General features: G+C 45.7%; 1 protein-coding gene across 7 annotated transcripts in view; it reads right to left on the reverse strand.

The window, feature by feature from the left end:
• The window catches only part of tfeb (transcription factor EB), a 129909-nt gene that overhangs the window by 34366 nt on the left and 82947 nt on the right, over window positions 1-12596 (reverse strand). For all 7 annotated transcript variants that reach the window (XM_065000809.1, XM_065000802.1, XM_029676278.2 and 4 more), the window contains 3 exons: window positions 8396-8485; window positions 1424-1541; window positions 881-931 (listed from right to left, as the gene is read on the reverse strand). In XM_065000809.1, the coding sequence (XP_064856881.1) occupies window positions 881-931; window positions 1424-1541; window positions 8396-8485 (259 nt within the window). The remainder of the gene's footprint in view (window positions 1-880; window positions 932-1423; window positions 1542-8395; window positions 8486-12596) is intronic.

Genomic DNA, 12596 nt, shown 5'->3' on the forward strand with positions numbered 1-12596 from the left:
AGACACACCGCGAGAGAGGGAGAGCCAGAGACACACCGCGAGAGAGGGAGAGCCAGAGACACACCGCGAGAGAGGGAGAGCCAGAGACACGCGAGAGAGGGAGAGAGAGGGAGAGCCAGAGACACACCGCGAGAGAGGGAGAGCCAGAGACACACCGCGGGAGAGGGAGAGCCAGAGACACACCGCGGGAGAGGGAGAGCCAGAGACACACCGCGGGAGAGGGAGAGCCAGAGCCAGGGAGACACACCGCGAGAGAGGGAGAGCCAGAGACACACCACGAGAGAGGGAGAGCCGAGAGAGAGACACACCGCGAGAGAGGGAGAGCCAGAGACACACCGCGAGAGAGGGAGAGCCAGAGACACACCGCGGGAGGGAGGGAGAGCCAGAGACACACCGCGGGAGAGGGAGAGCCAGAGACACACCAGAGCGAGAGAGGGAGAGCCAGAGACACACCGCGAGAGAGGGAGAGCCAGAGACACACCGCGAGAGAGGGAGAGCCAGAGACACACCGCGAGAGAGAGCGAGAGAGAGACCGAGAGTCCGAGAACTCGAGAAAGAAAGAGAGAGTCCGAGAAAGAGAGAGAGAGACCGAGAAAGTGTCACAGGCAATTAGACTTCAGTGCCAGAGCAGCAGACAGCTGTGGGTTAACCATCTACCTGTGGGTTGAGCTGTGTCAGCTGAATAAACCACTGTGTGTGTGTTTTTAGACAGACAGACAGAGAGTGGCAGGGACAGACAGACAGAGTGGCAGGTGTACTTTAAGCAGTGCGAGGTAGTAAAAATGATGGATGTTGAAAAAGTGCACACTCATTCCTATTGTGTTTTTGCGAGGGAGGGTGAAAGTGAGAGAGAGCACACAAAAGAGGGGGATAAACTCACTGAGGTTGTGGTTGTCTTTCTTCTGTCTCTCTTTGGCCATTGCACGGGTTTCTGCATTGATAAAAACAACAAGCAATGAACTAACACTGTCCCCAAAGTGTATATAGTGAGTGTATATAGTTTGGGGTCATAGAGAGTTTGAAAATCATGTTGGAGGCTCACTAACCAAATTCATTGAGATTTAGTTTATGCATGGATACAGTATTTCCCCCTAATCATTAGTTAATTAGCTTAATTTACAAATTGAATTCAAACTCAGCACAAATTACATTAAATCGTCCCCTCACTCTAGAGAAAAATATACCCCTGGTAGCCATGTATTTGGAACTATCTAATCCTTCTGGTTTTGGTCTGCTGGTTTCCATTCATTACTTAGCATCTGATTCAGACCTGGGAAACCAGGTGGGGAAAGCATTTGGCCTGCAGGTCTGTCTCTGATTGGTTACTATGTTTCTGAAAGCTGTAAATGTCTGAGAGCTGGCTGCTTGTTTGCTGTGTCTAAGCTTGTCTCTGATTGGTTGCCGTGGCTTCGATTGGTCCTACCCGTCAGCTCTCGTTTGATGGCCAGGTTGGCAGGGCAGGAATTGCTTGTCATGGCGATAGATTGACCGGTCATCCCAGGGCCCGTGTACACGTCCAGGTGACTGCTGGACAGAGGGAGCTGGGGAGGACACACAAATCAGTATGAGCACCACAACCTACATTTCAAGTCAGTTAGGACCCCACTTTAAGCCGTTGTGGTTGGGTGATCGCCTGATACACAACAACATTCAGGAAACCATGCATGAACAAAAAGGACAAACTCCTTTTTCCATCAAATTCACTGAGATCACCCTCAATTACCTTAGAGAGAGCGGGCGCGTAGACAGAGCGAGAGTAGACAGAGCGAGAGTAGACAGAGCGAGAGTAGACAGAGCGAGAGTAGACAGAGCGAGAGTAGACAGAGCGAGAGTAGACAGAGCGAGAGCGTAGACAGAGCGAGAGCGTAGACAGAGCGAGAGCGTAGACAGAGCGAGAGTAGACAGAGCGAGAGTAGACAGAGCGAGAGTAGACAGAGCGAGAGTAGACAGAGCGAGAGTAGACAGAGCGAGAGAGTAGACAGAGCGAGAGCGTAGACAGAGCGAGAGCGTAGACAGAGCGAGAGCGTAGACAGAGCGAGAGCGTAGACAGAGCGAGAGCGTAGACAGAGCGAGAGTAGACAGAGCGAGAGTAGACAGAGCGAGAGTAGACAGAGCGAGAGTAGACAGAGCGAGAGTAGACAGAGCGAGAGCGTAGACAGAGCGAGAGCGTAGACAGAGCGAGAGCGTAGACAGAGCGAGAGTAGACAGAGCGAGAGTAGACAGAGCGAGAGAGTAGACAGAGCGAGAGAGTAGACAGAGCGAGAGAGTAGACAGAGCGAGAGCGTAGACAGAGCGAGAGTAGACAGAGCGAGAGCGTAGACAGAGAGAGCGTAGACAGAGCGAGAGAGTAGACAGAGCGAGAGAGTAGACAGAGCGAGAGAGTAGACGGAGCGAGAGCGTAGACGGAGCGAGAGCGTAGACGGAGAGAGAGAGTAGACGGAGAGAGAGAGTAGACGGAGCGAGAGAGTAGACGGAGCGAGAGCGTAGACGGAGCGAGAGATTAGACGGAGCGAGAGCGTAGACGGAGCGAGAGCGTAGACGGAGCTAGAGCGTACACAGAGCGAGCGTAGACAGAGCGAGAGCGTAGACGGAGCGAGAGCGTAGACGGAGCGAGAGCGTAGAACGGAGCGAGAGCGTAGACGGAGCGAGAGCGTAGACGGAGCGAGAGCGTCGAGGGAGAGAAGAATAGACAAACAAGCAGTGTCTCATGAGAGTTTTATGGCATCATATTGTGGGTAACCCTGGTTAACCCTCTGAGCCAGATCAAACTATAAACACAGTGTGTTACATGTGTAGTGACTGGCTGTAAAGAGAAGATAGCAGAAGATCTCAGGCCAATATCACACCTGGAAAATACTGCCTCTAAACCTGCCTCTGCTCTGACATACACACAATCATCCCTTCTCTCTTATCTCTGTAAGGCTTGATTCAATTCAAGGGCTTTATTGGCATGGGAAATATGTTTACATTGCCAAAGCAAGTGAAATAGATAAACACAAGTTAACAATAAAAATGAACAGTAAATATTACTCACAAAAGTTCCAAAAGAATAAAGACATTTCAAATGTCATATTATGTCTATATACAGTGTCGTAATGAAATGCAAATGGTTAAAGTACAAAACAGAAAATAAAACAATCAAAGTATAAAAGTATTTACAATGGTGTTTGTTCTTCACTGGTTGCCCTTTTCTTGTGGCAACAGGTCACAAATCCTGCTGCTGTGATGGTACACTGTGGTATTTCACCTAATTCTTTGTGGATCTATGTAATCTGAGGGAAATATGTGTCTCTAATATGGTCATACATTGGACAGGAGGTTAGGAAGTGCAGCTCAGTTTCCACCTTATTTTGTGGGCATTGTGCACATAGCCTGTCTTCTCTTGAAAGCCAAGTCTGCCTTCGGCGGCCTTTATCAATAGCAAGGCTATGCTCACTGAGTCTGTACATAGTCAAAGCTTTCCTTAAGTTTGGGTCAGTCACAGTGGTCAGGTATTCTGCCACTGTGTACTCTCTGTTAAGGGCAAAATAGCATTCTAGTTTGCTCAGTTTTTTTGTTAATTCTTTCCAATGTGTCAAGTAATTATCTTTTTGTTTTCTCGTGATTTGGTTGGGTCCAATTGTGTTGCTGTCCTGGGGATCTGTGGGGTCTGTTTATGTTTGTGAACAGAGCCCCAGGACCAGCTTGCTTAGAGGGCTCTTCTCCGGGTTCATTTCTCTATAGGTGATGGCTTTATGGAAGGTTTGGGAGTAGCTTCCTTTTAGGTGGTTGTAGAATTTAACAGCTCTTTTGATTTTGAAAAGCAGGTATTGGCCTAATTCAGCTCTGTATGCCTTATTTGGTGTTTTATGTTGTACATGGAGGATATTTTTGCAGAATTCTGCATGCAGAGTCTCAATTTGGTGTTTGTCCCATTTAGTGAATTGTTGGTTGGTGAGTGGACTCCAGACCTCACAACTGTAAAGGGCAATAGGTTCTATAACTGATTAAAGTATTTTTAGCCAGATGGTGCTGCAGACTGTTCTAGTGCCCTCGCTCGTTGATATATATGTTGAAGAGGGTGGGGCTTAAGCTGTATCCCTGTCTCACCCCCCGGCCCTGTGGAAAGAAATGTGTTTTTTGCTCATTTTAACCACACACTAGTTTGTGTACATGTATTTTATAAATTCGTATATTTCCCCCCACAACACCAATTTCCAATTTGTATAGCAGACCCTCATGCCAAATTGAGTCAAAAGCTTTTTTGAAATCAACAAAGCATGACAAGAGTGCGTTTGTTTTGGTTTGTTTGCTTGTCAATTAGGGTGTGAAGGGTGAATGTGTGGTCTGTCGTACGTTATTCATTCTAGCCAGATGTAAAATGTTCCTGTTTTGACTAATTTAATAGAGTGGGTTAGATCTGCTCTATACCAAATTAACATACCCCCCGAGTCGCTTCCCTGTTTCACACCTGTCAGTTTGATGGATGGGACTACCAGCTCTCTGTAAACTAAAGGGCAACCAGTGAGTCCGTCTCCTTTATACCATGTTTCTTGTAGGATGACAATGTCTGTATTTCCAATTGCTTTGATGAAGTCCGGGTTCCTGCTCTTTAGGACAAAGGCAGATGACCTCATACCTTGTATATTCCATGATGAGATCGTAAAAGCTTTGTGTTCCATAGTGTCTAATGTTTTTGTGTGGTTTAGGCCTGGACCATCACAGTAGGTGTGAGCAGAGCATGTTGAGCATCTGACACATACCTCTTAGGTTGCAGGATGGGGCTTGGGTGGGTGTAATAGTGAGGGTCGGGCCTGTTGCTCTGCTCACAGCCTAGGCATGCAGTATGTCCTCTTGTCATGTTGAGGTCATTGCCGCAGTGTGCGGGGGGCATGGGGTGGGCAGAAGGGGCATAGGTCTGATATGGGGGAGCCTATATAGGGTGTGTCCAGGGCTTGCTTGGGGTGGTCTTAGCTGGTTGGGGTGTGGCTGGTGATGCTGTGGTCTGGGCGTAGGTCCTCTTGGTGCAGGTCTAGGAGGGGGTCTCGCTGGGCCGGGCGTCCGTTGCTCTGTTACTCCTGTGTGAGGTGCTTGGGCTACGGTTGAGGGTGATGTCCTTCAGGGTCCTGGCAAAAGTTGGGATTGCTGCCTTGTAGAGGTGGACCTGGTCGTAAAGACTGTTCAAGTCCAGGGTGGAGTGGTGGGCCAGGTAGACAATAGGTTGAGGTTGACGCTCACAGTCTGGCAAAATGCTTGCATTCACCCGCTGTCTGGTTCAGGTCAGTCTTTTTGTGGATTCTCTGACACCATCTGTAACCCAGCACCTGTGTGGAAGACTAGCGGTGTCCTCTGTATAAGTTGTGTAGACGTTGTTTAACTTCTGAAGCAGTCCCTATGGCTACTACTAGTCAACTTCCCTCATGAGGAATTGGTGATGAAACGTGCTGGTTTACAATAATAGAAAAACTCGAGGATGTGGTTAAATGTCTATTCTACAATACTAATGAGGCTTGACAGATAAGAGAGCCAGATACCTTATCATTGAGACAACTGAAGTGCAGCCAGGTCTCTCACACACATAGTAAAACTACAGGCTGTGGACCGAGACCTCAGATCCCATCATCAGTAGGGTCTTCCTCTCCTTTGTCAAACCAGGGACATGCTGTTCAGTTAGGTGAAACCCTCTCCTCACCCCTTCCTCCCCCTCTCTCACACAGAACGCTTTAGTCTCAAACCACTGACTCTTGCTGTCCCCCATCACCCACACCCAGAGCACGAGAAACTATCAATTTTATAACAAACTCTCTCTCACACACACATTCAGACCCAGGTCAGTCATACTTAGTATTCTCTCTCTGCGGCATTCCCAAGATCTCCTTAAACTCCCAGATGCTACTGAGTTTACCGCGATAATCCTGGTCACAGATTAGCAGATGAGTTTCATTCATTAGGGGGAAAACTCAGTGTTTAAGAAAAGCTAACGAGGCGAGAACCTCCAAAAACAGAGAGGAGATGTATAAGGTAACTAACATTAGTCCTGAGGGATCTCATTATACACATCTCAGACAGAGCGAGACCAAGAGAAAGAGAACAGCAGAACTATTTAGAGGCCTGTATATTAAATCAGACTACACCAAACTAAAAATACAAGCACACCTGGGGCAACATTGTAGCAACCACCATCAATAGTCCCTCCAGAGAGCTGCATTCATGCATGGAGCCACTATTACACACACTATACCACTGTCCCTGTGTGCAAATCAGAGTTCCATATGGCTCAATTTAGCTCCCTGAGAGCCAATCAATAGTAAAATAACAATCTAATCAATGACTATGAGATCGTGTATCATCACACACACTGAGTAATCAAGAGCCAATCAACTGAAGCATGAGCACCAAGAGATAAACCCAGAGACCGCCATTCTATTCCACTCAGACACATTGTGTACACACACGCACACACACACACACACACACGAGAGAGGCTGAGGGAGCTGGGCCAAAGAAGGGAAACAGAGGAGAGGCCAGCAGCGACCTTCATGCTGGACAATTAACATCCTATTGTGTGTCTTATCTCTTATGGCCGAACGTGTCCCTCACTGGAAGTTTGCCCACAGTGGTAGGGCTCAGCTCAACCGCTACCATTTCAAAGAGCTGCTCCCTCTCAGCCTCCATCACCAGCCCCAGGCGGCCGAGAGCTAGGCTCATCCCCTAATCAGAGACCTGAGGCTGGGAGTTAGAGCTGACCCCCCCCCCGGCTCCAGCCCTCACCAACCCAGAGGGGGGTGCAGGGGGGCATAAACTCTCCTAACTAGCCTGCCTCAATACTGACCAAGATGGGCGGACAAAACACACAAACCTTATATTCCTCAGCCACACATAGATCACACACACACAGTAAAACTCAGACTTCTTACCAGTTGGATCTGTTCCCCGTCTATCATCTCCACAATGGCATACGTCTTATTCATCTCCTTCATCCTTCCTTCTGTGGGTCGGTGCGCTCTCACTCTCTTACGCTGTCTCTCACTCTCTTACGCTGTCTCTCACTCTCTTACGCTGTCTCTCACTCTCTTATGCTGTCTCTCACTCTCTTACGCACACTCTCTCTCTAACACTTACTTGCTCACTCACTCCAGCCCTCAGAGACTAACCTCAGTCTCACCAAATCCCTCGCTCTTCTACCCTCTCCACACCGCTTAAGTGAACTTTCCCCTAACTGGACTTTCAGCCTGTTTTTCCCTCTGACAAATGACCCTCATCCCCTGTTCCCCTCCTCTCCTGTGCCTCTCCCTCCTCCTCCTCCCTTTCTGAATGCCTTGTAAACAAGTTGAACTCTAACTGGCGGTGGTTTAATTGTTAATTCGGAGCCATTCCTTTAAACACAGAGCTCTGTGCTTCTGCTCTAAGATGGACACTCTTGGACCACTGCATTTTTTTAGGACTACGAATGCCTATCTTGGTCTCTGAAACCACAGCACTTCACGTCAATAATTTAAATCAATTAAAAACTTAGATTCCTTTAAGCCAACTGATGGTTTCCCCTGAAGCCACTATAGATCAGCAGTTATTCATTAAACACTGAGGAACAAACAGCCACAGGCCAAATGCTCCCCAGTCAACATCAAATATCAGCCATTTTGAAGCTTGGGAAGTTTCATGCAATAGCAGCAACAACAATAACAGTAGCAAAACAGCAACAGTAGTTTTAAGATGGGACACAAACACATGGAGGAGCCTGTTGCTAAAGGAGGGATAAACTGAACAAAGAGTCTTTCTCCTCTCAGAGTCACAGCCTCAGTCCTGATGAGTCGGCATAATCACCCCATTGACTCACACAGGGAGGGGCGGACGTGGACCAAAAACGACAAGGGGGTAAGACAGGGGTTAGAGGTAGATAAGGATAGAGGGATGAGAAGGGGGACACAGACTCAGATATTTCACATTAAAATGTATGTCAAACAAAAATCAACGACTGCAACGTTAAACAAACCATACAACTCTGTTGAAGAAACGCGCAAGGAGGACTTTTAACAATATTCACTTCATTTGACAAAAACACTAACATGAAGAACGGTTTGTGCAGTCATTCTGTTACCAAACTTTGCATGTTCTTCATGTTAATGTATTTTTGTCAAATCTTCAGTGGAAATTGTTAAATGTAGTCATAGTGCATAGAGTTGTATGGTTTTGGTTTGACATACATTTTAAAGTTAAAGATCTGAGTGTCAGTGTCACCCAGTTACTGTGGAATTGCCCTAAAATATAAGTCTTATCTCAACACCCATTCACGTAACCTACCTATTCCTTTACATAAGCATTTCAACCAGTTCAAGTGTTCAAAACCCTTCACAATCCCACCCAGGTGAAAACGCCGTTCTATAGGTCCGGAGTGACTGTATGGTTTAATACTTACAGTGTTGGACGTCTGAAGAGGGTCAATATACTGCTGGATGTCATCATAGCTCGACTGCATGCTGATGATGTCATCGATGACCTCATCCATCTGTGCCAACAAAGAGGGATATTTTAAAAATATTCTTCTACATTAATATACATTTAGATCAGTGACACCAGAGAATATATTCAGACAGACTAAGGCAGCCATGTTGTGCATAGAGAGACGATCAACTTTATTATCACATAAGAGGCGTTTCTTACAGATACTGTAGGTGCTATACATTGGTGGTGGATAAAGTGAGTTTCCTATATAATATGGAATGCATTAACACTGAAGTGTGAAACAGCTCTCTGGAAAATGTGTTCGAACAGACAGGAATAGGAAGTGAGAGGATCAACTCGGCTGAAAATCGGATTCCGTCCAGCAGGTGGCGTTTTTTTGTTTGTTTCACCCACCATGCAAGGAGTTTTTGTATGGGGGTCAATGAGAGAATGTCGAATTTGGTCAACAAAGAACTTAATGGATTATTTGCTACGTGAGGTTCATTCAGACATTTTTATCTAATAGAAGTTTCGTAATGCTTAAGTTGTTACGAGCGTACTGATACAAGTAGGACGTGTCATCCCGTCAACTTTGAGAAAAAACAGGTAATATTGGAGTTGTCTGGAGATGGCTATGCATATTCATGGCATGAGGCAAGTAGCATACCATCTCTCTCCATTGAATACAGGCAACCGCCATCTCGAGACAACGCCAATATGAAGTGTTTTTTCTGAAAGTTGCCGTCAACAACTCTCATTGAATATTCAAAAAAGGATTACAATAATGAGATGCTTCCTCCTATCCTTTCTTTGGGTTGGTGGATACTAGACAGCCCCACGTGCCACTTTGTGCACCACAACTCTCATTGTTTAGGGCGGAGAGACCTGTATATCTTGTCAGTATATCCATAATCTTTGGTTAAAATGAATTATGACAACGGTCACACTTCATTTGGATAGTCCCGACTTTCAATCTGTAGATGCACTTCAAATGGTCATACTATCAACAAACTATCTGTGGATAAGCAACTACTTGCTTATCCAAGGTTAGGTTAAGAATAAGGGTTAGGGTAAGGGTTAAGTTTAGGGTTAGGATAAGGTTAGGGTTAGTAGATAGTCCATCTGAAGATGCACTACAGACTATCCAAATAAAGTGGTAATATGATGACTTGTACAAAACACTTATCATTAACTTTTTATTGAACTTTCATTGAACACAATAAGCTTATCCTTCAACCTACAATATTACACCTTGGTTGGACTGCAACATACAGTACGTAATGGGCTATGTTTCTCTCTAACAGGATGTGAAATAGGTAACGTAGAGATGCGGTCTTAAGGGCAGATATTCAGGAGGCGGCAGAAGGTTCTGTTGCAAAGGTGTCCATATTTATTTTTAGTGTCCAACACTGATAGCTGACGATTAATATTTACAAGATAGACAATAGACTTACTTGTCAAACAAAATAAACTGCACTAAGCCTAAAACAGGCTTACACTGTAGCTTCCATAGCTATTACAGGTTGGGGGTAACCAGGCTCAAGCAGCCTCCCCACTGTCACCAAACCCAAACTACCCAGAAATACCAAAACAGGCACTTCTATCCTCTAAGCCCCTCCCTGAGACATATCCATGTCCAATGACAAGTAATCACATAACTGGTACACAAATGTTACTGGCTTACTCATAATGACCCCATTACATACATCCTGTCTAAAACAGATGTGACCACATTCATGTACACCCTGTTAAACAGTAATTCTTACATGAATGGAACCGGCGAATGACGGCAACCCAGTAACATATAGTGGTGCACCAAGGAGTGCACGCTCCTGCCACAGACAGGACACAAGGAGCTCCGACACAATGTGGGAAGTATGAACAAAGGAATGCATTAACAGAATGAAACAGAGTCTCTAACTCGTGAGTGTTACGATGATTCTGTGCACAGAAACATCGTTTCACTCTGGAAGGTTAGAGACAGGAAAATAACCGCAATGTGTCGAACCAGTTACACGAAAATAACTTTCCATACAAAAATGTCCCTCCCGAACTGGGCATGAACTATAAACAGTAGCTTCCTGCTTACAAAGGAGCTGAATAATAATATAGTCGTGTGCAGTATCATTTTTCTAGAAGGAAATAGCAAAATGCATAAGAGAAATAGCACGCTATTTTAATATAGGGCCTAATGGCAGATTAGACCGTGTGCATAAATCCACATCGTCACAGAGGACTAGAGCCTTTCGGCTCAGCAGTGTTGGTTAACTGTTCTGCTAACTGATCGGAGGTTAAGGTTAACTAACGGTTCTGTTGTTTGTCTCTTGAAGTTGTGGGATGCACTTCTGAACTCTGCAGTTGGTGGTCTGCTCAGGTCTGTAGAAGATGCTGGTGAAGTTAAACTGCATGTGTGTGCGTGTACCAAAGTCTGTGGGGTTCAAAGGGCCTTGCAGTGTCTGCTATCCCCTGTCATTCGTTAAACTCTAATTACTTTACCAAGGCCATAATGGAGCATTTAAAGTGCAATGACAATCAGAGCAAGTTAGTCTCAGTTAGCTAACACAGCGACCTTTGGGTGACACCTTTATAGAGCTGGCCATGAGTCTGTGGATGCCACCGAGATCAATAGCCAGTCTTCATACACGCACACAAAAAGCAGAGATTTTAGAGGTGACAATGGCTCAGACCCAGCTCCCTCATAACAAGGTGCAATAAAGTGATGATGCCTCCATAAACTGAAGAACATAACGTAATCTCTAAACCATATCTATATACAGGCTGGTAATCAAAGTTGAATAGGAGATATTGCAGGGTTATAGATGTCAAATCCCACACATTTCTAGGATTTATGGACCAAGGGAATGTGTACATGCTTTATGACATGTCTTGTTGACATCAGGTCAAAGGCCCTCAGAAACACAGTGAATTACAGTACAACACTTTCTCAGATTATCACAGCTGAGACGGGTTTTTCTGTTAGTCTAGACGTGACCTTTGGTACAAGAGCGTTTTCAAACACGTTTGTGTTGAGTGTGCAAGAGTATATCCGCGATGTAATTGTGTGCAAGTCTTTTTGTGTGTAAAATCTAACTTTATTTGCCACATGCGCCAAATACAACAAGTGTAGACTTTGCCGTCAAATGCTTACTTACAAGCCCTTAACCAACAATACAGTTCAAGAAGAAGAAAATATTTACCAAGTAGGCTAAAATAAAAAGTAACACAATAAGAATAATGAAGCTATATACAGGGGGCACCGGTACCGAGTCAGTGTGCAGGGGTACAGCCTAGTTGGGGTCATCTGTACACGTAGGTGGGGGCGAAGTGACTATGCATAGGTGACAAACAAACAGCGAGTAGCAGCAGTGTACGGGGGGGGGGGGATTTTTATGAATTGTTCAGCAGTCTAATGGCTTGGGGGTCGAAGCTGTTGAGGAGCCTCCGGTACAGCTTGCCGTGCGGTAGCAGAGAAAACAGTCTATGACTTGGGTGGCTGGAGTCTCTGACAATTTATGGGCTTTCCTCTGACACCACCTATTATATAGGTCCTGGATGTCAGGAAGCTTGGCCCCAGAGATGTACTGATGTACTGGGGTACTACCCTCTGTAGCTCCTTACGGTCAGATGCCGAGCAGTTGCCGTACCAGGTGGTGATGCAACAGGATGCTCTCGATGGTGCAGCTGTAGAACCTTTTGAGGATCTGGGCAACCATGCCAAATCTTTTCAGTCTCCTGAGGGGCAAAAGGTTTTGTCGTGCCCTCTTCACGACTGTCTTGGTATGTTTGGACCATGATATTTCGTTGGTGATGTGGACACCAAGGACCTTGAAACTCTCGACCTGCTCCACTACAGCCCCGTCGATGTTAATGGGGGCCTGTTCGGCCCGCCTTTTCCTGTAGTCCACAATCAGCTTTTTGTGTGTTTATGGACTGTTTTTATGCCAACGGTCTCCAATTCAGTAGCTCTCCAGGATCGTTGAAGATCACTGTGTATGCAACAAGCTCTCAGTCTCATTGCAGAATTAGACATTCATCCACGTTCTCCAAACATCAAATTTGGAAGTGTTTTTGTTCCTCCGTTTCGTTCATTTTCTCCAAACGTCAAATTTCAAAGTTAAGGGTTGAGTTTAGGCACTCATTATGAATAGGCAAGGTAAGGGTTAAGGTTTGGGATA

Source organism: Oncorhynchus nerka, linkage group LG2 (genome assembly GCF_034236695.1).
Source record: "Oncorhynchus nerka isolate Pitt River linkage group LG2, Oner_Uvic_2.0, whole genome shotgun sequence".
Lineage (NCBI taxonomy): Eukaryota > Metazoa > Chordata > Actinopteri > Salmoniformes > Salmonidae > Oncorhynchus > Oncorhynchus nerka.